Source organism: Oratosquilla oratoria, chromosome 36 (genome assembly GCF_046742065.1).
Source record: "Oratosquilla oratoria isolate Oo_2021 chromosome 36, ASM4674206v1, whole genome shotgun sequence".
Classification (NCBI taxonomy): Eukaryota; Metazoa; Arthropoda; class Malacostraca; order Stomatopoda; family Squillidae; genus Oratosquilla; species Oratosquilla oratoria.
The window spans coordinates 22,006,392-22,033,392 of NC_134812.1; the positions used below are offsets into that span (position 1 = coordinate 22,006,392).

The following is a 27,001-nucleotide window of genomic DNA, read 5'->3' on the forward strand; positions in this document are numbered from 1 at the left end:
ATAACTGAACATAACCTCAGTCTCAGTCATTTGCTCATTTTTGTCATAACCCTGAGGCACCACCTAAGAGGTGAAGTAACAGTTGGTTTCCTTTTGACCCAATTTCAAATTCCACTTCAAAATCTTGCCTTCCTCTCTCTAGGTAGGAAATAGGACACTGAGGGTTGCTAGACCTCACAACAGGATTGATAGGTGTTAAGGAAAACCTAACCCCTATAAAGTGATGTTGATAATTCATCACAACAGACTGAATGCATTCATTCACAATGATCAGAACAGGTACATGAGGCCATGCAAAAATTGTTACTATCCATGCTGAGATCTTTGCAATCTGCATCCATGTGAACTTTATTCATGAGGGATTTTTTTGGGATGTACTGAGCTTTTCCTTCTACAAATAATTGTTTGTCCATATTAAACACAAATATCCGAGATCCTCGTACAGTAACTCATAATACACAAGTTTTCTTTTCTATTAAAATAAACATAATTCATGTGCTGTAGGTAGATGGAAAAAATTATAGCAGTGTTTTAACAACAGAGATGAAATTAATTATAAATCACATGCTGAAAGAATCTGTCAGCTGTCCCTTGTTTTTCTAAAGGTTGTGGTGTGAAATGCCTCTCCAATTAACCTTTTAATCTTTTGATAACTTGCACATAGTGTTTTACAGGCATTTCACAACTTTATGATCACAGTCAACAAATAAAATCTATACATAAGCATTTGCATCTATATGCCTTCCTGTATAATGCATAGAGGTTTTTATTGAAAACTACAGAGCATGACATTTCAGGTTCAACTTTACGAATCAGTGAAATATTTATTTATTGTGATTTACAAAGATTTGTCTTCCATAGTCAAAGCCCTGGCTTGGTTGTGCATTAATGCTGATGTTAGATTAGGTAGAGGGCCCTGTCCTCAGCAGTAAATACATAAGATCACAGTTGTTCCTGTCTGAGACTGTAAACTACTTGAGACACTACTACTCCGTACTAATTGACTCAAAGGGCACAACATTCATCAAATCTTGCTCATTGTAATTAGAATTTGTGCCATCAATTACTGTATACATCTTCAAATATAAATATCTTAGAGCACTTTTTGTTGATGTAAAATATATTGACAATATGACAACTAACCAAGTCTTCAATATCACCAAGGAAGCTACTTTGCCACATTCTTGCACATACCAAAAGTCCAATTTGTATATTAACAAAACAAGGCTTATATTTCATGCATAATTTTCTTCACTCAACGCAGTTATCATACGTACTATGTTGCAATTCATAACCCATTACACTTTTCTTAAAAAACTTCATCCTCATAACTTAAATGCAATTCCTTTCATGATTTGAAACTCAAAACTAAAATTCAATATTTTTCATGATTTAAAACTCAAAACTAAACCTTCAGACTAGTCTAGGAACTTCTATGAAAAAAAAAAGTTCTGATTTACCAAGTAACATTCAATGGCTGCTAAATGGAAATGAGAACTGCCTCCTTTTAACATACATGTGACAGAATATGCAGGCCGGTAACCACAGCACAGCTCCTCTGAACTGCACTGAATGACAGAAGGTCACTTACAACAGTGAAGGCATGGAGGAATTGTATTCTTCTATTACAATAATACCTAATAGATGTCCAACAGTGTAACAAAATCAACTTAACATATGAGATACAACATATGTACATGGCTAGAGGTGATTATCTATTGACTTTCTATTAAATAATTTTATGAATTTCAGGTAAATCGTCCATTCAACTTCAAAAAAACAATACAGATTTTCTGGGTGTTAAGATGTGTGGAGCTAGATTCAAGATTTGACGAGGGTCTTTTGAAGAACATGAGCATCAGCGGGTTCAATACGTTTGTAGTAACACTGCTTTGTTTCTACTACCTCAAAGCCAAATTTCCTGTAGAACTCCAATGCTCCATCATTGTTGACTTGCACATGCCTTCATGAAAGAAAGGGAGAAAAATTAAAAAGTTCATAGAGATCCTAAAAAGAAGAGTTAACAAGTCCACTTCAAAATTCAATGTATCTACTGTTACTAATACCTTGATTTCATTGATAAAAAAAAATTCAGCTCTTTGATATGAATATACATACTTTAATTCAGCTTACCTGATGCATCCTTATTAAAATGATTCATCCCATTATGTTATTTTAATACTTACAAGAAAATGGAGTGAAAATTGCCATCCTTTTCCACATAATTTAGGACATGCTGAAGCATTTTAGTGCCAATGCCAAGACGTCGATATGGTGCCAAGCATCCTAGTGTCATTATGTAGAGTTTACGCTGACCGTCTGTAACGTTTACTCGGCAACATACTGCACCAACTACGATGTCATTGTAGTATGCTGTAACATTACAATGTCATAGGAAATTTACAATCCTCTAAACTCATTAATACTAGACCTTTAGTTTACATATTCCTTAACTATTCATGCCACGCAAAATGTTTTAGTTGGTAAGTTTCCCAATAACAATGGTAAAAGGAGCAGCTGCAGAAAAATGAGAGTATTCAAAATCTTAAGTATGAAGTTTAACACTTCCATAAACACAATGATCCTGACCATAACCATTACACCGACTATGTACATGGTACTAACAGGTATAAAGTAAATTTAAGACACTATACAGGTATTTCTAGGATTGTATGTTTTTGAAATCGCATTATTAAGAAAATCCAGAATTTATCTATTTGCACATTTTATCTAAAATTGTATCATTCAAATTTATATGTAATTTATAGTATCTCTATGTATACTAATGATAACTTACTTTGCACAAACTTGAATTACATAATTGTTTTTAGCAACATTTCCCTCATGCAATTCAAGAAATATAAATACTATGTTCTCTTTACAGATACATGATACCATTGGCTCCAGTTCTGTGTTAACCTGCTAATTGACAAAGCAATGAGAAACTCTTATCTGAGACATTACAACAGGGGCCACTGATGGATATGTGCCAATAATGGTCCTGCAAAATGGATGCTGAACAGAATCATCTCCCTGCCACCCATCTTCAAAACCCATCAATACCCTCACCACCATCTGGAAATATAAAGGGGCTACGTAGTCTTCAGATCAAGATCAAAAGCCCTCTCCATCAATTTTAAATATTTCCCCTTACTTTTTCATAAAGGCGAGCCAAAAACCAGCAACTGTTCCCTTCCTCCTCCTCCTTCACCTTGCTTGTGACATAGAAACAGACCCTGATAAATAAAAAAGAGACAACCAAATTCATTCCCAAAGATCTATGGGAGCCTATGAAATAGTTGATGTGGGGCTCCAGGTTTCCAATAAGTGTAATTCAAGGCATTCCCACAGATAAACAACAAGGGTAAACAAGGATACAAAATCTACTGTTCATGCATGCATACTAAAAGACCTTTTCCCATTATACGCCCATCTCACACCTATCCAGAACATATTTGTCACATCCCTGTCACATTACTCAGGTCAAAGGCAATGAAGCAAAACACTTCCAAAGCAGGAAATGATTGATGAGTTGGTTTGCCCCTACTGCTTCATTACAGAAAGACCCGCTTTCCACTCATCTACTTAGAAATATGTATGGAGTAGATAAATCAATCAATTAATGGCCCAGGTCTCTTTTGTAGAGATAGGATTGAAGAGTGTTTAGTAGGGGAAGGTAAGGACCCAGTAGTTTGCTTAAGTGCCGGGGGAAATGATATAGGGAAGTTAGGGAGTGAGGAATTGTTTGCACAGTTCCGGGATGCACTAGACAAAATTAGAAATAGGGGAGGTGTTCTTGTTGTATGTGGAATCCTTGCGAGGCATAGAGTTGGAGGCATGTGGCATTCCAGGGCTATTGCAATGAATTGCAGGCTGGCAAAACACTGTAAGGCCAATGGATGGGCATTTGTCGACAACTGAGACCGCTTTTATGGTAAGAATCACCTATACACAAGGGACGGGGTGCACTTGTCGCCCAGAGGATTTCGGCTCCTTGCTGAATCCCTTGAGTGAGAAGTAGGCATCCTACAGGGTTTTTTCAGATAGATTACGTGGGAATAGGGGGGGAGGTATCGGAATATAGTTTAGGCAATAGAAGCAACTTAGAGAGGGACTGTGAAAAGAATCACCAAAGCAGGTGGAGGGAAGATAAACTTAAAGTTTACTATACAAATAGCAGGAGCATAATTAACAAAATTGATATGCTGCAAGGTAAAGCATGCGTAGAGAATTTTGATATTATAGCTATTACTGAATCCTGGATCAACATGGCTGATAAGCATTTCCTTCTGGAAATCGAAATAGAAGGATATAAGTTTTTTCACAAGGATAGGGTTGGCAGGAATGGGGGAGGTGTAGCACTTTTCGTTAAAAATACATTAAACTGTATAATTAATAATTCGATTAAGGAAGAGGACTGTACGGAATCTATTAGGGTAGAGATTATAGGCAAGAATACATACATACATACATACATATACCAAGGCTTTTTCCCCCTTCCAAGGGAGGTAGCCAAAAAGGGAAAGGCATAAAAACACTCCCACCCATTTCATCCCTAAATACACTCCACACCCCTCCCACCCTCCCTCTCATCTGAGCACCTCCTGGATGACGGGTCATCCCTGCACCCTGCCCACCGCCCTGGGTCAGAAGCAGTGTCGCAAGACACAGTACATCCACAGCAAGGCCGCTTCATTTAATCGGTGACCCCCCCTCTCCGTACCCCTCTGCATATAAGGCGAGGACGGGGAGAAAACCCTTCGGGCTGCGTCAAAATTTACTCACACATACTACCCCCCCCCCCCACCTATTCCTCCTCATGCAGTCACAACATCATCCATATACAACCATTCTCCACTCACCTCTGTCTTCCGTCCTCTCCCTTCCTTCCTCAACAGACATTCCCCTCTTCCCCAAAGCCCCCTTCACCCCATCCATCCACCTCATCCTAGGACGTCCCCTCATGTTCACTCCCTCCACATCTGCCTTCCATACCTCTTTTACTAGTCTTTCTTCACTCATTCTTTCCATGTGTCCAAACCATCCTAATATTCTTTCATCAACCCTATCTCCCAAATCCTTTTTCACCCCTGTTCTCCTCCTCACCTCCTCATTTCTCACTCTATCCAGCCTAGTAACCCCCACCATACTTCTCAGACACCTCATCTCAAACACATTCAAACTCCTTCTCTCTTCTTCTCTTATATTCCACGTTTCTGCCCCATACAGTGCTGTTGGCACAATCACTCCTTCATACAGTCTCCTCTTCGCATCCATTCCCAAATGTCTATTCCTCATTACACTCTTTAAACCACCAAGGTATTTACTCGCTTCTCTCAATCTACATTCTACCTCCACCTTCACTCCACCTTTTCCTGCTACACTTGCACCCAAGTATCTAAAACTATCCACTTCCTCCAGTCGCTCTCCCTTAATGTTCATTTCCAGTCTACTGCCACTTTCACCCCTTGTACATCTCATCACCTTACTTTTACCCACATTTATCTTTAGCTTTCTTCTATCACATACTCTCCCAAACTCTGCCACCAGCTTCCTCAATCCCTCCTCTGACCCTGCCACAAGCGCAGTGTCGTCCGCAAACAACAGCTGGCTCACCTCCCACTTTTCTCCATTTTCTTTAACCATCTCCAATCCCTGACCCACTACCCTAGCATTCACCTCTCGCACCACCCCATCCATGTATAAGTTGAACAGCCAGGGCGACATAACGCATCCTTGACGAAGTCCCACCTTTACTTCAAACCACTCACTCTCTCCATTTCTAATCCTGACACATGCTCTACTACTCTCATAAAAACTCTTGACAGCTCCCAAAAGCTTTCCTCCTATCCCATAAATCTGCATAACCTCCCACAGTGCCTTTCTGTCTACCCTATCATAAGCCTTTTCCAGATCCATAAAAGCCCAAAAAACATCCCTCCCCTTTCCTATAGCTTTCTCACATATCTGTCTTACCACAAAGATCTGATCTACACAACCTCTACCTGTCCTAAATCCACACTGTTCCTCACCAATTACTCCTTCTGTTCCTCTCCTAATCCTCTCAATTAAGATCCTCCCATAAGCCTTCCCTACTACACTTAACAGGCTAATCCCTCTGAAACTACTACATTCACACTTGTCCCCTTTTCCCTTGTAAAGAGGAACTATACAGGCACTTCTCCAGTCCTCCGGTACTCTACCCTCTCTCCAGCAAACATTAAATAACCTCACCAACCAGTCCACCATCACTGAACCTCCCTTTTTCAGACATTCTGCATGGCATCCATCCAGACCAGGTGCCTTACCTACTTTCATCATCTTTACAACTGCCTTCACCTCATCCTTCCCTATTTCTCCTCCATTCTCCTCACTCATCACTCTCATTTTCTTCGCATTTCCCACTGCAACTATCTTTCCTTCCCTATCCTCCTTCACATTTAGCAACTCCCTAAAATATTCTGCCCATCTTCCCCTTACTGCCATCTCTTCCATTATCATCTCTCCATCTGTACCTTTTACCTTTTCTTCCCTATTTGATTCGCCTCCTCTTCCTCTCTTAATTTCTTTCCAAAACATCTTTTTATTACTTTCAAAATTTTCTGTCATACTCCTACCCCATTTCACATCTGCTCTCCTCTTTGCCTCCTTTACCTTTTGCTTTACTTCTCTTTTCTTTTCTTTGTACATCTCATACGACTCCCCCGTCCTCTTTTGTAACCAATCTGTGAATGCTCGCTTCTTCTCTTCTACAACCTTCTTCGTTTCCTCATCCCACCATTCACTACCCTTTCTTCTATTTCCCCCTGCCCTTCTTGTTCCACACACCATCCTTGCACACTTTAAGACTCCCTCCTTGAACCATCCCCATTCCTCCTCCACACCCATCTCTGCTCTATCCTTTACTCCCTCCCACTCCTCCTTCAGCTTCTTTTCGTACTCCTTCTCCTTTTCCTTTTCATTCAAGGAGTTCACTCTAAGAACCTCCCTACCTTTTGTCCCTTTCCTCTTTCTCCATCTATCCTCCACTCTCAGCTTACCTTCCACCAAAAAATGATCTGATATTCCCCCACCCTCTCCCCTTAGCACATGTACATCCTTAACTCTTCCTATCATAATCCTATTTACCACTACATAATCCATTAGTGCTCTATCTACCACCCTTCCCTCCACCACCCTCTCCCATGTGTACTTATGCTTGACTTTCTTCCGAAACACTGTATTTGCTATCATCAACTCTCTTTCTAGACACATTTCCACCATCAACTCTCCACTACGATTCTTTCCTGGAACTCCACACTTCCCAACCACTCCATCGATTGGACCATTTCCCACCCTAGCATTAAGGTCTCCCAGTACTATTACATTGACATTTCTTCCTAAACCCTCTATGCACTCATTTAAATCTATCCAAAAGGCCTCCCTTTCTTCCACGCTCTTCTCACTTATAGGCAAGATTATAGGCAAGAATAAGAAAGTTATTATTGGCGTCTTGTATAGACCTCCTAACCTCAGCATTGAGCAAACTGATCCCCTGCTTCATGAAATTCACAGAGCGTCCCAGTGCAAAAACGTGATCATGGGAGATTTTGATTATAGAAACATTGACTGGGAAACTTTAATAGGAGATCATAAGGCGAAGAAATTCCTAGGTGTGGTGCAGGATAATTTCCTAAAACAAGTGATTACCGATCCTACGAGGGGACAAATTACCCTGGACTTAATTTTAACTAATAATGAGCACCAAATTAGCAGCGTAATAGTAGAAGATAGTCTAGGCTCTAGCGATCATCAAGAAATAAGATTTAATGTTATTTGGGACAAATTAAAAAGTAGGAATAACATCCAAGTACCAGACTTCAGGAAAGCAAACTTTGACAATATAAAAACCTATTTGAAATTGAATACGAAATGTCATACGGACATTTCGAACATTGTCAGGTCTTGGTGCGTGACTGGGGTCAGGTCAGGACTAGGGGTCAGGTCACGGAAGGTAATATGCATACCGTGGGTCAGGTCATTTGGGGACGAGGGCTCAACAGTCAGGTCAGCGATTTGGATGAAATGCATAGCAATCTAACTGATCTAATTATTAATGCACAAAACACATTTATCCCCCTAAAGTCAATACGGAAAAATAGTAATACTCCCAAATGGATGACAGACAGATTGAAACATGAGATTGGAATGAAAAGAGGACTTTATGTAAAACTAAAAAATGGGGAATCACACCTTTGATCAAGATATAACAAAATGGCAAAGCTGGTTAAAAGGAATACACGTACAGCGAAAAATAATTATGAAATCAAGGTTGCCAGTCAAGCAAAATCCAACACAAAGGGTTTCTTTCACCTCTATAGAACAAAATATAAAGAAAGAATAGGACCAATTACAAACGATGAAAATGTCATGATAGAATCAGAGGAAAAAATGAGTGAGGAGTTTAACAATTATTTTCTATCAGTGTTTACTAATGAGAGGTTAGATAAAGTACCTGACTGTGATCCTATTTTCAGAGGGGATGAAGAAAGTAGTCTATCTAATATCAGCATTAGTGAAGAAGTAGTCAAGTAGATTGAAAAACTAAAAGCTACAAAATCTCCAGGTCTAGACAAAATTTTTCCAAGAATGCTTAAGGAGTGTAAATTTGATATCTGCAACCAATTAACTGAAATATTCAATAAATCGATAGACAATAATTTTGTGCCTACTGCTCGGAGCCAGGCAAATGTTGTTCCTGTTTTTAAGAAGGGAGATAGATCGTCTATATGCAACTACAGGCCAATCAGTTTGACATCGGTTATAGGAAAAATGCTTGAATTGATAATAGAAGACTCAGAGAACACATCGAAGGACATAATTTAATTCGTGATTCACAGCACGATTTCTCCAAGGGTAAGTTATGTGTGACTAATCTTCTATCCTTTTACACTAAAGTATATAAGGTGTCAGATAACAATGATAATTACAATGTTATTTACCGTGATTTATAGCAAAGCATTCAACAAGGTGCCACACCAGAGAATACTAAATAAAATCAACGGCCATGGCATGGGAGGAAAAGTGTTAGAATGGATTAGAGCAGTGGTTCTTAGCCTTTTTTGGCAGCGACCCAAAATTTTGCACAAATCAAGCATCGCGACCCAAGCCTACATAGATATACAAATTGTCTTTATAAGTAATATGATTATGCTTTTAAAAGCGGGTTACAGAAACAAAATTACATGCTTAGAATCTGCTTAGAATCCTAAAACTAGGCATCATGTATTTTAATTATTACAGTATATAATTATGATATATTTGTAGTGGGAAAATAATTATTTTCTGCAAACCCTTAGCGACCCAATAAAATGGCTTGGCGACCCAAATTTGGGTCGCGACCCAGGGGTTAAGAACCAATGGATTAGAGCTTGGATTAGTAACAGAAAACAGCAGGTCACCATAAATGGAATAAAATCTAGGTGGGGCAATGTTACTAGCGGGGTCCCCCAGGGCTTGGTTTTGGGTCCCTTGTTGTTCATTATGTACATGAATGACTTGGACGACGGGATAAATAGTGATGTTAGTAAGTTTGCGGATGACACTAAAATAGGATGCCTAATTAGGTCAGGAGACGATGCAGAGATTCTGCAGGATGATCTTAATAAATTGTTAACATGGTCGGTGAAATGGCAAATGAACTTCAATATCTCTAAGTGTAGCATGTTAAACATAGGGCTACACAACCCCGAAAATAGATACAGCTTAGATAACACGTTTTTAGAAAAATCTGAGTGCGAGAGGGACTTGGGAGTTCTGGTGAGTCCAGACCTTAAAACCAGGAAGCAGTGCATTAGTGCCAGAAATAAAGCTAACAGAGCATTAGGTTTCATTGCTAGGACGGCAACGAATAGAAGTGCAGAGGTAATTATTAAATTCTATCTAGCGATAGTTAGACCCATCCTTCACTATGAGGTACAGTTTTGGTCTCTGTCCTACAAAATGGACATAAATTCACTAGAATCAGTACAGAGAAGAATGACCAAAATGATACATGGACTCAGAAATTTGCCTTACAAAGAGAGGCTTAGGCACCTTAACTTACACTCTCTGGAAAGACGCAGAGTGCGGGGTGATCTAATAGAAGTGTTCAAGTGGATCAAAGGTTATAACAAGAGTGATGCAAACAAGGTCATCATAATAAAACAACAGTGCAGGACTGGTCCTGGAGCCGCAGCGTCTGCATCGTGGGACCACCCCCCAACCCCAAGAGTTGGGGGCCAAACGGCGGCAACCAACCCTGGCCACCGGCTCTACACAGGTGGCACTGATCCCCAAGAGGAGCTACGACTGCCTTGGGGAGTACCACAATCCTTTTTTTTCAACATGCACTGTTACGTTTTTTCTGCACCGAGGGGTGATTCTCCGGCAATCACCCCTCTTCTACTTTTAGCCGGAGATGTAGAGAGCAATCATGGGCCCACCACAAAATACACATGCCCAACATGCTCTAAACCCATTACCTCGAGCAGACAGACAAAGGGCTCAGTTCAGTGCAATATGTGCAAAAACTGGGCCCACCTCACTTGTACAACACTTGCTGACACAAACCAATACACAAACACTTGGACATGTTCTACCTGCCCTCCAGTAACCCCACTCCCACCTCCCCAGCCACAGCCAGCACCCTTACCCACTCCCAATTTCCCTTTGCCCTTATCCTCAATCAGTACTTCCCTTCCTTTGTCCCCAATCTCTCCTTTCCCCCCACTAACCTAGATCCTATACCTTCCCCATCAACATCCCAGCCTCAACCCCAAATGGCAACATACAACACATACAGTACACACAACATCAACATATTACAACACAACATTGACGGTATTAACACGAAAAAACATGAACTCGAACACTTTCTTAAACAACACAACATACACATTGCAATTATACAAGAAACAAAATTAAGACACTCACACAAAACACCATCATTCCATAATTACACCACCATCAGACAAGACCAGACCGACGACAATGGCGGTGGACTCATCACCCTGATCCACCACTCCATCTGTTTTGTGGACACAAGCACCACAACCAAAATCCTCCTCCCTACCACAGATAACACTACAGAAATCCAATCCATTCAAATCCCCACAGGCAACAAATCAACACTAACAATAGTTAACATGTACATTCCCCCCAATCATCCCCCAGTTCCAAACACTTTCAGGCCTCAATTTAGCCGACTAGCCTCAATCCCCAACCTGATCATGGGTGGTGACTTCAACGCCAAGTCGTCGGCCTGGTATGTCGACAACCCTGACACAGACAGAGGGCTTGAAATACAGACTCAGCTTGACTCATTGACTATCATGAACAACACACATAATCATACACATATCCCACACCAAGCCCTCTACACTCCCTCCTCTCCTGATATCACCTTTTGTTCCCCTGCCTAACCCCAACAACGTCATGGAGAGTGGTCGGAACCCTTGGATCTGACCACCTTCCAATCATCACCACCACCAAAACAAGATGCACCCCAGTTGGCCACAGACACACATACACCAATTACAAGAGAGCTAACTGGGAAGCTTTTACTGAAGAGACAGAACAACATTTTGAATCACTTAACAGTACACCAATCACAAACATAAACAATGCTGTGTACACTTTTAATACAATCATACAAAACGCAGACAAGAGATACATCCCTAGAGGCAACAGAAAATCACACAACCCCAACTTCACACCAGAAATCCAAGGCCTCATCAAACAACGAGATGCACTCAAACACAATAACCCCACACCTACCCCTCAAAACATAGCAGACTAAATACAAACACTAAATACTGTGATTGCCAATAAAATACACAAACAAAAAATACAAAATTGGCAAAACTTTATCAATACACTTGATCACAAAACAAACACCAGCAAATTGTACAAAACACTCAACAGCATTACACTATCCAACAGTACCACAACACACTCTCATGCAGCAATAATCACAACAACAGACAATCTACCCTCAAACAGACAACAAGCAAACACACTCATAAATCATTTTGCACAGACAAGCCATCTCACTTCTCACCCTGACGACTGACGCACTATTCAACGTAAGAAAGACTTTCCCACAGACTCAGACTATATACCCTTCATAGACAGTCAGACAAAACACATAATACATAATCTCAAGCACTCATCTGCTTGTGGCCCTGATAACATAAGTAACATCCACATAAAACACATTGGACCACAAGGTATACATGCACTCACAAACATTGCAAACTACAGCTATTCACACAACACTATACCCGACATCTGGAAGCAGGGTAAAATAATCACCATTCCAAAACCAAACAAAGACCCAACATTCCAAACATCGCACTTCTCTGCACCCCCTCTAAAGTCATTGAACACCTAATACTTCAACTTGTCACACCACCTGCGTAGAGCCGGTGGCCCGGGCTGGTTGCCGCCATTTGGCCCCCAACCCTTGGGGTTGGGGGGTGGTGAAGAGGCTGGATGACCGCATTGTGAACAGCTGCCCAGGATGTAACACTTCACCCCATACCATACAACACATAATGGAAGACTGCATTATACACAATCATGCACGCAAACAACACAACATACACTCTATAAAGGATTTGTGGGAAAACCCAGTTTTGGCTGTGGCATTCCTTGGGGAGATGGGACTGCTCGGACAGACAGTCTAGGGAATGACAACAACAACAACAACTTGTCACGCCACATATTCCCCTTGCTGACTCACAACACGGTTTTAGGCCACTACACTCCACAAACACTCTTCTGATAAACCTCACACAAAGAATTTTAGATGGCATCAATTCAGATAGGCCCCACCACAGAACACTTCTTATAACATTAGACATTAATAAAGCTTTTGATGCTATCCCCCCCCGCCACAATCTAACAAATAAAATATTTAACACAGACATGCACAATAACACCAAAAGATGGTTGGCCAATTATCTGGCAGGTAGGAATGCTTATGTGTCATATAATGGCCAATCATCACACATCAGAAACATTAAGAATGGAGTACCACAGGGCTCTGTTCTATCGTATCAGGACAATTTCCCCCGGAGGACAATTGCCCCCTGGGACAATTGCCCCCTAGGACAATTGCCCTCTAGGACAATTTCCCCCGTTGTCAATTGCCCCCTGGGACAATTGCCCCCTAGGACATTTACCCCCGGAAGACAATTTCCCCCGTTGACAATTCAACTAAACTTGTAAACATACCTACTGAATGTTGTGTACATAATTGAATGTAATTGTACGTAATTACTAGAGCCCGGATTTCTAGCATTTATTCTATTATTGCTATTACGACTATAAATGCAAATAAAAATTTGCATTTATTGTAAAAAATTCTACTTTACTATATACGCTATTTTTGCCCCCTAGGACATTTACCCCCAGAAGACAATTTCCCCCGTTGACAATTCAACTAAACTTGTAAACATACCTACTGAATACCTCCTACAAAGTTTATTACTTCAAGTGATCTTCATTACTTCAAATAGTGATTGTGTCGTGTTGTGTACGTAATTGAAAGTAATTGTACGTAATTACTAGAGCCCGGATTTCTAGCATTTATTCTATTATTGCTATTACGACTATAAATGCAAATGAAAATTTGCATTCATTGCAAAAAATGCTACTTTACTATACAGACGCTCCTCAACTTACATTTTAGTTATGTTCTGAATGGCCGAACGTAACGTGAAAATGAATGTAAGTTGTTACTGTACATTCCAGTAATGTATGACCGTTCATACTGTACTATACATCCATAAATTCTTTTACCGTATCTTATAAAACACCCCTAAATCATTAATTATAAACATAACATTGTAAAATAATAACATTAATTTCAAATAAATTAAATTCAAGCAACATAAAGTGAGATGGTGGAGAAGGAGGAGGAGGAGGCAAGGCACATTCAGTCTGTAGTTTGTGCCATGTAAAATGGACGCAGTATCATGCGTAAGTATCGTTTGAACGTCTCGTGCTACGGAGAACACGCTAAACTCAAAAGTTCACAAAAAAAAAAAAAAATCAATCTTTTTTTTTTACAGTCAGTTCAAATGTAAAATCGAAAAACATAAAATGAATGAATGTAAGTAGAGGAGCGTCTGTATACGCTATTTTTGCCCCCTAGGACATTTACCCCCCGGAAGACAATTTAATTAGTAAACATACCTACTGAATACCTCCTATGAAGTTTATTACTTCAAGTGATCTTTATTACTTTGTGTCGTGTTGTGTACATAATTGAACATAATTGTACATAATTACTAGAGCCCGGGTTTCTAGCATTTATTCTATTGTTGCTATTACGACTATAAATGCAAATAAAAATTTGCATTAATTGCAAAAAATGCTACTTTACTATATACGCTATTTTTGCCCCCTAGGACATTTACCCCCGGAAGACAATTTCCCCCATTGACAATTCAACTAGTAAACATACCTACTGAATACCTCCTACAAAGTTTATTACTTCATGTGATCTTTATTACTTTGAATAGTGATTGTGTCATGTTGTGTACGTAATGGCATAGGAGTTTTCTTGCCAGTACTGGTTGCTGCCATCCCAATATTTGGATTTTTATTTAAAAACTCCAGAAAGAGCAGTCACTTCAAGAGTTTAGTATCAGTTTTGAACAAAATTAACTTTGTATTTGTATTTATTTCAATTGTCCATGGGGGAAATTGCAACTAAAAGTATTTTCACTCTTTGACTTTATAAGAGTTTAGTATCAGTCAGAGTGCAGCCGGCACTGCAAATGAAGGATCATGGAAAAGGTATAAAGATTGCTCCTAGCGAATAGTCGGTTTAGTGAACGATTACAACAACAGAGAGATTTTTTATTACTTAAGAGGAATTGCGTATAATCTAAGTTTTTAAACAAAACTAAGCTTATTTTCATTCTTTGCAACTAAATGTATTTTTACTCTTTGACTTTATAAATAAAGTTTTGAACAAAATTAACTTTGTATTTGTATTTATTTCAATTGTCCATGGGGGAAATTGCAACTAAAAGTATTTTCACTCTTCGACTTTATAAATAAAGTTTTGGGTAAAATTAACAGGGCACAGTCTGCGTTGTGTCACAGTATCTTGTTTAGTTGAATTGTCAATGGGGGAAATTGTCTTCCGGGGATAAATGTCCTAGGGGGCAATTGTCCTAGAGGGCAATTATCCTAGAGGGCAATTATCCTATGGGGCAATTGATTACAGGGACAATCGTCCTCCGGGGGAAATTGTCCTGGAACCCTGTTCTATCCCCCACGCTCTTTAATCTATACATGCATGACATACCCACACCAGACACCTCAGAAATACAAATCTCTTCCTATGCACACATCGTAACACAGACAAAGCTGCAGAAATAATCCAGCCATACCTTGATACACTCAACACATGGTTCATCACAGACTCAAAATAGCTCCAACCATATCTACAGCAACACTTCTCACCAACTGGACAAAGGAACACAAATACATACCTCATCTCTATATCAACAACACTCTAATACCACACACAAACACACCGAAAATTCTTGGTGTAACATACAATACATCCTTGTCTTTCAAACAACACATCACAAACATAAAAAACAAATGCACACCTACACTTAACGCACTTAAGTCAATCACTGGAACAACATTTGGACAAAACAAAGAAACTAATACAACAATATACAAACAATGCATATGCTCAGTGATGAATTATGCGAGTCCTGCATGGGCTCCTAATCTCAGTGAGACACACCACAACACCCTTCAAATCATACAAAACAAAGCCCTAAAAACAATTACAGGCTGCACAAATACAACACCTACAGACCATTTACACCATGAAACAAAAGTCCTCAAAGTCAAGGACCACCTCGACATGAGAGGCACACAAACACTTGCCGCAACCATCACAAACACATCACACCCACTACACTACATAGCAGAACACCCACACACACCAAGAAACATTAAAACAACACCCAAAGACCTATATCACACACAAATAATCTCCTCTCTTCCTCCACAACCACCAAATACCAGCCTCCGGAAACATATTCATAATCATATCACTCACCGCTCCATTAACACACTGAAAGACAACACATTGCTGCATGCCAGACCCCCTGATATCCACCTTTCTGAATCCTCTCTCCCACGAAAGGATAGAGTCCACTTGGCCAGACTGCGGTGCGGCCACCACCCAGCACTTCTAAGCTACCAGAAGAGGCTGGATGACCGCATTGTGAACAGCTGCCCAGGATGTAACACTTCACCCCATACCATACAACACATAATGGAAGACTGCATTATACACAATCGTGCATGCAAACAACACAACATACACTCTATAAAGGATTTGTAGGAAAACCCAGTTTCGGCTATGGCTTGGGGAGACAGGACTGCTCAGACAGACAGTCTATGGAACGACAACAACAACAACAACAACAGTGCAGGACTCAAAGTAATGGGGATAAACTGGACAAATTTAGATTTAACCTCTTCACTCCGGGGCACATCGCATGTCTGGCAGCATTAGCTGCCCGACATGCGATGTTGCGTCATAATAATCGCATTATAAAAAATAAACTCAGTGCTCAATCGTTCGTTTTCTTTCACCCGTGTATTTTGATAACCATAGAAAATTGATGAAGCCAGTTTAGAGAGAATGGAAATTATGTAGGTACGACTACAATAAATATAATCAAAATGGCGACGTCGGCATCATCGAGTACCCACTTGCTCCTCATGCCGCCTACGTAGGCGTCACCGTATGGAAATGGTTAAGAAGGAAATAGGCAAGAATTGGTTTACTAATAGGGTGGTCGATGAATGGAATAAACTTAGTAACCATGTAGTAAGCGCTGAAACTATCAGTTGTTTTAAAAAACGATAAGACAACTTTATGGATGAGGATGACAGGTGGTGCTGGATACGGAGCTGCCTAGTGTAGGCCTTATGGTCTCTTGCAGTCTCCTTTATTCTTATGTTCTTATGTTGTCCTAGGATGGAATACAAATACACATAAGTACTATGCACCCACATGATACAAAGTTTTTCTTTTCTTTGAAATTAAACCAACGCTACAAGATGAAACAAAAATAAAACCCCAATCCTATTAACCATAGTATCAACCAACCAATTATTGCCTTAGGTTTCTATCCAGAACCCAATAGCCTCATAACTGCTGGAAGTAGTTGTTCTCAAGCCATATCACAAATCTATATGGGAAGAAAAATTGAATTGCTGTCAGTACTGTAAGAGTGAGGGGCAGCTTCTATGTCACTGACTGGTACAAGGAGGGAAGTAGTTACCATTTAGAACCTCTCCTTATATGAAAAAGTGGTAGGGAAATAGTGTACAAGAGTTTAGCCACAGTCTGGAGACCATTTGATAAAATGTCGTGGAAAAGTAGTGGACAAAGGTGGTGGAGTGAGATATCGTGGCCATACTTTGGAGATCAAGAGCTATACCTCCAGATGGATGTGAGGGTGTTGTTAGGCTTTGGAGATGAGCAGCGGGGAGATGATTCTCTCTGATGTCTGTCCTCCATGACCACCTCATTCAGGTGTCCATGTTGGTCTCCATAACTAAGTAAATACACTTAAGTAAACTTAGTAAATACATGCATAACCAATACATATATACTAATATCCAAAGCACAAAAGTGAGAGGGCACAGGGAGATACAGTGAGAAATCCTTATATTTTCAGTAAACTAAATAGTATTAATATGAACTTCATCAAATTTCAGGAAGAAAATGTGTCTCCAGTAATCTCAATTCAAAGTAAAATCATCTACCCCTAATCCTAAGTATAACTAATACTCTACTCAGTCCTACACCAATGATTTAAAATAGTTCCAACTTACCTAGTTTGGCTAGTTCCCCTGCCTCTAAAACGTCTTTGTAGAATTTGTCATTGTAACTCACAGGAAACACAACTTGATTCAACCTTTTTAGCTGCTTTATGTTATGGGGTGTTACATCACCCAATTCTATACGTCCCCTGAAAAAAGTATGAAAGTTTGTTAGTACAGCAAACCTTGCTTAGTCAACACAATTGAAAATTAAGCTATGCTACCTTATAGAAAGTGCTGACATAATGCAAAGTTTCTCCTTGCATTTTAAATTTAGCCTAAGAAAATTTTCTAAAGTTATAATGAAATATATACATATATATATATATATATATATATATATATATATATAAATATATATATATATATATATATATATATATATATATATATGACCCAGCGCTAACTGGCACATCCCTGATGGGGAACAGGGAAATTCCTCATAGATATACAGGGTACCATCATTTTAATGACGGCGTGGACCATTGGGCACCCTATAGATATACAGAGCTCCACCCAAAATTCCTTCATACCAAAAATGAATTGTACAACCAAAAGAAAACCAGGCATTCCTGTTGGATCATCTTCTCAAGGTCCAATAACAATGCTTTGTGTGCTTATGGGTGGTGTGCCACTGAATGTGAGTAAGCACTGTCCAAGCAGATCCTAGTCTTGGACATTAAATAGCATGAAGAAAATGAGGATCTACACTTACAATGTAAGAACCCTCTCAGAAGACCACAGGCTGGAGAGTTTAATGGAAGAGCTTGACAACATCAAGTGGGACATCATGGAACTGAGCAAAGTCCAATGAGCAAAAGAAAAGCTCATAAGTTACAAGATAGTCACATGTTCTACTATAAAGGCAAAGAAAAAGAAAGATCTAGTGGAGTAAGACCCTTGATAAACCAAGAGGTTGCCGGTAATGTAGTCAAGTTCAGTAGTTTATCAGATAGACTTGGATTGTGATTAGGCTGTGTAATAGGTACACTCTAAAAATATTTCAGGTTTATGCACCAACTTCACAAGAGTTCAAATGATGAAATTGAGTCCTTCTATGATGATTTAAGTCAGGTTAAGATCAAGCAAAAAGTAACTACATGTTAGTAATAAGAAACTTTAATGCTAAAGTGGGGAAGAAGATGGGAGACAAGTCGTGTATTGGGAAGTTTGGAGTAGGTGAGAGAAATGAGAAGCGAGATATTCGTCAATTTTGCTGAGAACTACAACATAAAAATAATGAATACTTTCTTCCAAAAGTGTGTAGGTCATAAACGGACCTGGAGAAGTCCAAATGGAACAACAAAGATTGAAGAAGACTTCATATTATATGAGAGCAAGAGCATTAGAAATGTTATGGTCATAAATATGTCAACATAGGTAGTGCCATAGAATGGTAGGTTGCACAGCTAAATCAAATTTCAGAGCAGAGAAAAATGAACTAGTTTTAAAAAAGAAAACAAGCCTTGCAAAGATTAAGGACAACAAGAAGGAATTTGTTAGAAATTAAAAATAGATTTGAAGCTCTAAGAATTAATGAGGACACTGTCGAAGGTATGAATTTTAATTGAGTGAACATCATTAGGGAATCAGCAGAGAAAGTAGGAGGAACAAAAAGTATTAGTGAAAACAAATACTCCAAAGCAACAAATGACTAAATTAAAAGAAGGACTGTACAGATTAAAAGCAGAAGAGATGAAATCAAGATAGTAGAATTCAACAAGCTTATCATCAAAAGGCAAAGATCACAGAAAAGAAAGAGAAATATGGATGAAATAGAGGAAACTATTCAGAAATGGGAGGTGAGCCAGCTGTTGTTTGCGGATGACACTGCGCTTGTGGCAGGATTGGAGGAGGGATTGAGGAAGTTGGTGACAGAGTTTGGGAGAGTGTGTGATAGAAGAAAGCTAAAGATAATTGTGGGTAAAAGTAAGGTGATGAGATGTTCAAGTGAGCAATAAGGGAGAGCGACTGGAGGAAGTGGATAGTTTTAGATACTTGGGTGCAAATGTGGCAGGAAAAGGTGGAGTGGAGGTGGAGGTAGAATGTAGATTGAGAGAAGCGAGTAAATGCCTTGGTGGATTAAAAAGTGTAATGAGGAATAGACATTTGGGAATGGATGCTAAGAGGAGACTGTATGAAGGAGTGATTGTGCCAACAGCACTGTATGGGGCAGAAACATGGAACATAAGAGAGGAAAAGAGGAGTTTGAATGTGTCTGAGATGAGGCGTCTGAGAAGTATGATGGGGGTTACTAGGCTAGAGTGAGAAATGAGGAGGCGAGGAGGAGAACAGGGGTGGAAAGGGGGTTGGGAGATAGGGTTGATGAAAGAGTATTAGGATGGTTTGGGCACATGGAAAGAATGAGTGAAGAAAGACTAGTGAAAGAGGTATGGAAGGCAGATGTGGAGGGAGTGAACATGAAGGGACGTCCTAGGATGAGGTGGATGGATGGGGTGAAGAGGGCTTTGGGGAAGAGGGGAATGTCTGTTGAGGAAGGACGGGAGAGGACATAAGACAGGTGAATGGGGAATGGTTGTATATGGATGATGTTGTGATGCATAAAGTGGAATGGGCGGGGGGGATGGGGGTTGAGGTAGTATGTGTGAACAAAATTTGACACAGCCCGAAGGGATTTCTCCCTGTCTTCTTCTTTTATGCATGGGGGGGACGGAGAGGGGGGGTCACCGATTTAATGAAGTGGCCTTGCTGTGGATGTGCTGTGTCTTGCGACACTGCTTCTGACCCAGGGCAGTGGACAAGGTGTAGGGATGACCCGTCATCCAGGAGGTACTAAGATAAGAGGGAGGGTGGAGGGGTGTGGAGTGTATTCAGGGATGGAATGGGTGGGAATGATTTTATGCCTTTTCCTTTTTGGCTACCTCCCTTGTAAGGGGGAAAAAGCCTTGGTATATGTATGTAAAAGTATTAAAGGGACCAAACACAGACATGTTTTAGAAAGACAGCAAATAATACATTTGAAAGATAGAAATAGAGAGATCATTAAATGCAGACAGAATGGTAAAAAGAGAAGAATTTTACCAAGATCTTTACTTGTGGAAGACCATAATTGAGTCAGTAAATTTATCTGTGGATGTTAGTTGTGTATCAGAAATTACAAAAAAGTAGAATTTGCTCTGAAAAATATGAAACGAGGAAAAACACCTGGGGAAGATGGTATATCAATAAATCTTTTGAAAGATGCAGGACAAGAAGTACATATTAAGTTAGCTCAGTTGTACACCCAGTGCTTACACCAAGAAAGCATTCCTGAATCCTGGTGCAATGCTATAGTGATTTTGCTTCATAAAAAAGGAGACCAGAAGGATCTTAGTAACTACCAACTGATTAGCTTGCAATCAAAAGTATCTCCAAGATCCTTATAAATAGACTAATTCAAGTTTTAGATGGAATCCAACCGAAAGAACAGGCAGGTTTTAGAAGTGGATATTCAACTCCAGACTATTTGCAGGTGATGAACCAACTAATCGAGAAAATGAGAGAATACAATATCCCTCTTTGTATAGCTTTAATAGATTACGAGGTCTTTGACTCAGTAGAACAAATAACAATACTAAACTCACTACACAAGCAGGGTGCAAATAAACAGATCATTAGGATTCTAGAAAAAAATTATGCAAAAGCATCTGTTATAATTGAACTACATAAAGATACAGAAAAGCTCAAGATCAAGAAAGGAGTATGGCAAGGCAGTACAATTTTACCCAAATTATTTACATCTTGCTTGGAAGAGATTTGCAGAAAGTTGAGTTGGGATGGGAAGAGAAAGGTATGAAGATTAACCAGTTTGGTATGATGACACATACATAGTCATTATGAGACACGAGTGGGTACACAAGGATGTTGGCATCAGTGTCTTGATTATATATTTTTGTAGTTGTACATGAATTATCCCTGGATTCTGTGAACTGGTTTGATAATTTTTTCTCTGTTTATTATGAGAGTAAAAGAGAATGAGTAATACAGCAGTGACTTTATATTTTATAATGCAAGTGGTGTGATGCAATTCATATGGCAGCCAAAGCTGCACGTGAGAATTTGACTTGTACTGAAATTGTTAACCACCTAATATTAGCAAATGACATTATTCTTATTTCAGAAAGAGCAGAATACTTGCAAGATAAGCTGAGTGATCTGAAAAAGGAGAGTCTTAAGGTAGGTTTAATAATAAATAACAGTAAAACCAAAGTAATAAAATCCTGAGAGGCTCACTACCTTCATGTCTGAAACATTATGTTTACAATCAATACATTCTGCCAGCAATAATCTACAGGTGTGAGGCTTGGAAACTAATGAAGGCGATGGAGACAAAGCTAAGGAATGCACTGAGAAGAATGGAGATCAATAATGGGAAAAACACTGAGAGACCAAACGAGACCAAGTTGGGTAAGAAAGCAGACTAGAGTGAAATATATTGTGGAGGCAGTAAAAGAGAGGAAGTTGGGCAGGTTAGCACAAACAACTGATGAGTGATGGAGCAAGTGTGTTACTAAGTGGACACCACAAGATGAGAAGTATGGAAGAGGTAGACCAGAGAGAAGGTTGGAAGATGAGATAGAGAAGTTTGCAGGAGTGATGTTGCAGAGGTTGGTGTGGTTGTGTCAATCATGGAATGCTATGAAAATGGCTTTTGTTCAGCAGTGGACTCAAGATGGTTGATTTGATTGATTGACTGACTGATGTATGTATATAACATTTATAAAAGCATTTACTGCTAAACTACGTAACATAAATAAACTGGTAACATTTTACTACACTACATTTTTTTCTCAAGAGAGGGAGGGTATGGGAGCAAAGGGTGTTGACTGTGGAGGGAAAATTTAGTGTCTGAAATCAGAGGGGAAAGTGATTTTTCACTTTCTGAGGAAGTGTCTTGCCTCTTCACAGTTTCTGAAGCAATGTGAAAAAGTCAGGGAGTGGAAAAAAGCACAGGATTTTCTGATAACCAAAACACTCAACTGTTTTTCAGAGATCTGTGGAAGGGCTCAGGGACAGTTTCCAGCCATTGTGGGACTGTGAATTTTTGACTTGGTAAAACTCAAGGCAACAATTATTACTATTATACCTCCCTCCACTCTACCGTACACTTACCTACCTCATCATGGACCAGCATTGCCACTCCAATCATCTCTCTCACCCTTAACACTCCTGACACTCTACCAATGACACTCCCAAGCTTAAACTTCCCCTTCCCTTCCAATTTACTTTTTCTCAATGTCTTCTTGGAAACTTACTGCAAATCTCTTTCACTTTACCCTAATCTGTACCACATCCACACACTTTTAATGACCTAATCATTAGGATTCTGACTACATTCCTCCTCTCAGACCCTTTGGTGCCTTGACTTTTTGTGGAGACAAATAGTGGAGAATCCCTAGTACACTCACTCCATCCCATTTGGCTGTCCTTTACAATACATGTGAGAACACAATGGCAGAAATATTTTTCCTCACCACAGGAGGATCAGGAATATATAGTCATAGATGTAAAGGAAAGGCTCAAGGGAACAGCATAGAGGTAATCCAAAAGTATCATTCCTTTATGGATAGACATTCAAAACTTAAACATAGACAAATGATGTGTGACTCTGGTCTATGTAGGCACCCAAAACAATCCTTGAAGTACTGACTGTACATTACCATAAAGTTAACTCCCCAGTGCTAAAATAGGGAAGGGATGAGTTTGAGTTTGGTAGTGTAGTGGGGAGGGTGTTGGGAGGGAGGAGAGCATGAGGGAAGGAAGGGGTGGATATGCTAGTAAGTGAAGAGATAGGTAGGCATGTGGTGGAGTGGAAGATTTCCTCAAGGTTAATATGGATGAAGGTGAAACTGGGAAAGATGTGGGTCTTTGTAAGTACATATGAATCTGGTAGTGAGAAAAGTGTAGAGGAAAGGGAGGCCTTATGGATAGACTTAAATGAGTATATCGAGAGTTTTGGGAGAAATGTCAATATAAAGGTATTGGGAGATTTTACTGTTACAGCAGGGGATGAACCAGTAAATAGTGGTTGGGAAGTGCTAAAGGCTATTAACAAACAAACATAGCCGCTTTGACTACTTGAGACGACATCTATGTTTTGGTAGAGGTGGAGGTTGAAGAAATTAAAGTATGCTAAATTCATTTATTCTAACCTAACCTAACCTGCATTTAGTAATGCAGTACCTGTAATTCTAGAGGTCATCAGACCTTCGTCATCATCTCCGACCTCCGAATCTATCAAAACAAAGATGGTGTCTAAAGGAGTCTATGCAACTTTTTTCATTTCTGCATAGTTTTTAGCAACTTTTTTTATATTGATTTCTGCCAAGAATAGTATCTACTACATTGATGTATTATAATTAATACTTAAATTTTCTAATGTTATACCTTGCAGGTGTGTACTTCTAAAAAAAATACTTAATTTTGTAAATTATTATACATTAATGTAATAAATATTTTTCTTGGTGGAAATCAATATCAGAAAACATTGCTAAAACTTATACAGAAATGAATAAAGTTGTTTCGACTCCTTTAGATGCCATCTTTGTTTTAACAGATTTGGAGGACGGAGATGATAAAGGCCTGATGACCTCTAGGTACCACATTACTAAATGCAGGTTGGTTTAGGTAAGTAGGTTAGGTTTGAATAGACAAATTTATCATACTTTAATTTCTTTGGCCTCCACCTCTATCAGAACAAACATGATGTCTCAAGCAACTGAAGCAGCTGTGTTTGTTTGTTTATAGCTTTTAGCAACAATTCTATTATTAATTTCTGCCAAGAATAATGTATATTACATTGATGTATTATATTTTACAAAATCCGTATTTAATTTTCTACTATCATGTAGGTGTGCACTTCTAAAAAATTTCAAAAACAATATTTGTTAACCAACACCAATGCTTCCTACAGATATTAGTACACTATTATATAACAGCTTCACAAGGGATGGGTTCATCTTTTCAATTCTGTGCCAAAGGCAATCCAAAAGCTGACAAGGATTGCAACATACTCTTTCACATGTCAGCTGGATAGATGGCTGGCAATAATACCTGACAAGCTCCCAATACCAGCATACCCCAGCACTACTACAAACTGCCTTGATACCATACACAATACTAGAGTGGCAGAGTTGACCAGTCACATCAGACCCTTAGCTGCACTCACCAAGAGTGAAATTCTTTAGAGATAAAAAATATTCTCTTTAGGTACCTGAGGCATCGGCTGAAAGACATGTGTATAGCAAAGGTGAATACCATGATACAGAGCCCAATCAACTGCTTTACTAGGCACCCCCCCCTCCCTAAAAAAGAAGTAAAATTCCAATATCACTCAACTGGGATATATAACATGAAATTTCCATTGTTCAATAGCTCCTAACCTAACCTAACCTAACCTGGTAAACCTAACCACTTCGATCTTCATGGAAAACATAGATCTTTGACATATGAATTAATAATAATAAAAAAATAAATAAATAAAATTAGTAATGCATGTGAATGATACTAGATTAGAAAAAAATATATGGTTTTTACAAACCACATATTCTGATTCTCTCCCACAGTTCAACCATGCTCAAGCCATGCAAAGCACTTTCAAGGATTTATATCACAAGAACTAAGCACCCCATAGCATAGGGCCATACCTTTCTTCTTCAACCATCTTAGCTCATACCAATTACAAAAGCTTTAGCTCTTACAAAATATAAACAAGATACATGGATTAGATATGAAAACCAGGTATCAACAGTACTCAAATATTGATAAGACAAAAATCACACAACTTAAGTATTGATGAAACCATGTCACTTATAACTAACTTTACAAATTGGTCTCGTTTGTTTACTCATTACTGTAACTTAAAACATGACTAGATTAAATGTGGTGTATGAATACTTTTAAAAATAGATTAACTGCTGTTAATTACATTTGTGTTGTTGAGCTCAACATAGTACATATCTATTTTGACGTGTTTAAGTTATTTTAGGAAATTGCCAACTTTCTATAATATGACAAATCCATCATTATGTATTCTGTGCAAATAAATATCGTTTCTAATAATCTTAGAAGATGATATCCTTAAGACAAGTACAATAATTGAAAAAGTACCTCCTCATTTTCGACTATTTTTCGGTGGCCGTTGATGCCCACAAGCAGTGTTTAATGCACAACACTGGGCGCAGCCATCTTTCCTGAATCGTGACGTCATATCCCACTTCGTTGACCAATCGGCAGATCGGTAGTTGGCGTCCATAGCAACGTGCGTAGAAACCAATCTCACCGATCATAATCGAAAATGTTACATTTGCCAATTCTGAAACAAATCAGTCATCACATAGATCTGTTATATATACATGTAATTTAATTTTTGTAATGATTTAAGTAGACAATAGTGAAGTTCCGAATCCACATTTACAACCCTGCATGGAGGTATATGTTTTATCAAGGTCTAAATATATTCTTAGATCTTGTGTTTTGTGGGGCAATAATAAATATACGATGTCCCATCTCACTCTATTTTGCACCTTTCAGATATTTTTATTTGATCAAGCCTTGGATTAAAATAACTTATAATTATTCACTATATATAAGTTCGTTTGTGAATTTTCCTTAATTTAGTCATTTTGTACAAATTTAGTCTCGTGTTTTCTCATACCCTATTGGTTATCGTCTGCTGGGTATAGTTTTATATTTTTCTTTATTTCTTTACGAATTCTCTCCAGTTAGTACATGTGTGTAAAGGGATTACGTCATATTTCAATTCTTTCTGTCAGGTAGGGTATCGATAGCTGTTTTTGGAGTCAATGAGAAAATACTACCAACTAGTAAAGTAGTTGTATAAGTAGTATTATGATTTTTTATGCAGCAATGAATTTTTTCAAGCTATATCAGAATCTAGTGTTTTAAATAGTATAACTTTGGTATATGATATTACTAAAGCTCGAACTAATTTCCAAACTTAAAAAAATTAGATTGGAGTATCCGAGAGTTGATACTTAGACACAGTGAGTAGGTTTGAGAATCCTAATGACTACAAGAGCTATGTTGATCAAGATGACAATATCTGTGCAGAGTCACCTATATTGAACAGATTATGTAAAAA

General features: G+C 38.9%; 1 protein-coding gene across 2 annotated transcripts; it reads right to left on the reverse strand.

The window, feature by feature from the left end:
• Positions 1-625: 625 nt before the first annotated feature.
• san (Probable N-acetyltransferase san) lies at positions 626-26,160 on the reverse strand. 2 transcript variants are annotated; one of them, XM_076174479.1, is made up of 4 exons: positions 26,008-26,160; positions 17,911-18,047; positions 2,187-2,373; positions 626-1,963 (listed from the first exon to the last, which is right to left on the reverse strand). In XM_076174479.1, the coding sequence occupies exons 1-4, from the start codon at positions 26,013-26,015 to the stop codon at positions 1,822-1,824; spliced, it is 474 nt and encodes a 157-aa protein (XP_076030594.1). In that variant the 5' UTR covers positions 26,016-26,160; the 3' UTR covers positions 626-1,821. The 2 variants fall into 2 exon arrangements, with proteins under 2 accessions (XP_076030594.1, XP_076030595.1); XM_076174480.1 differs by lacking the exon at positions 26,008-26,160 and adding an exon at positions 17,514-17,630.
• Between the last annotated feature and the right edge of the window lie 841 nt (positions 26,161-27,001).

Bases quoted from the DNA above. Each gene is read 5' to 3' on its own strand.
- san (XM_076174479.1), bottom strand. The intron at 2,374-17,910 runs GTAAGTTGGAAC...GTAATGTTACAG, and splicing joins AGGGGAACTAGCCAAACTAG to CATACTACAATGACATCGTA. The intron at 1,964-2,186 runs GTAAGTATTAAA...TCTTTCATGAAG, and splicing joins AATTTTCACTCCATTTTCTT to GCATGTGCAAGTCAACAATG.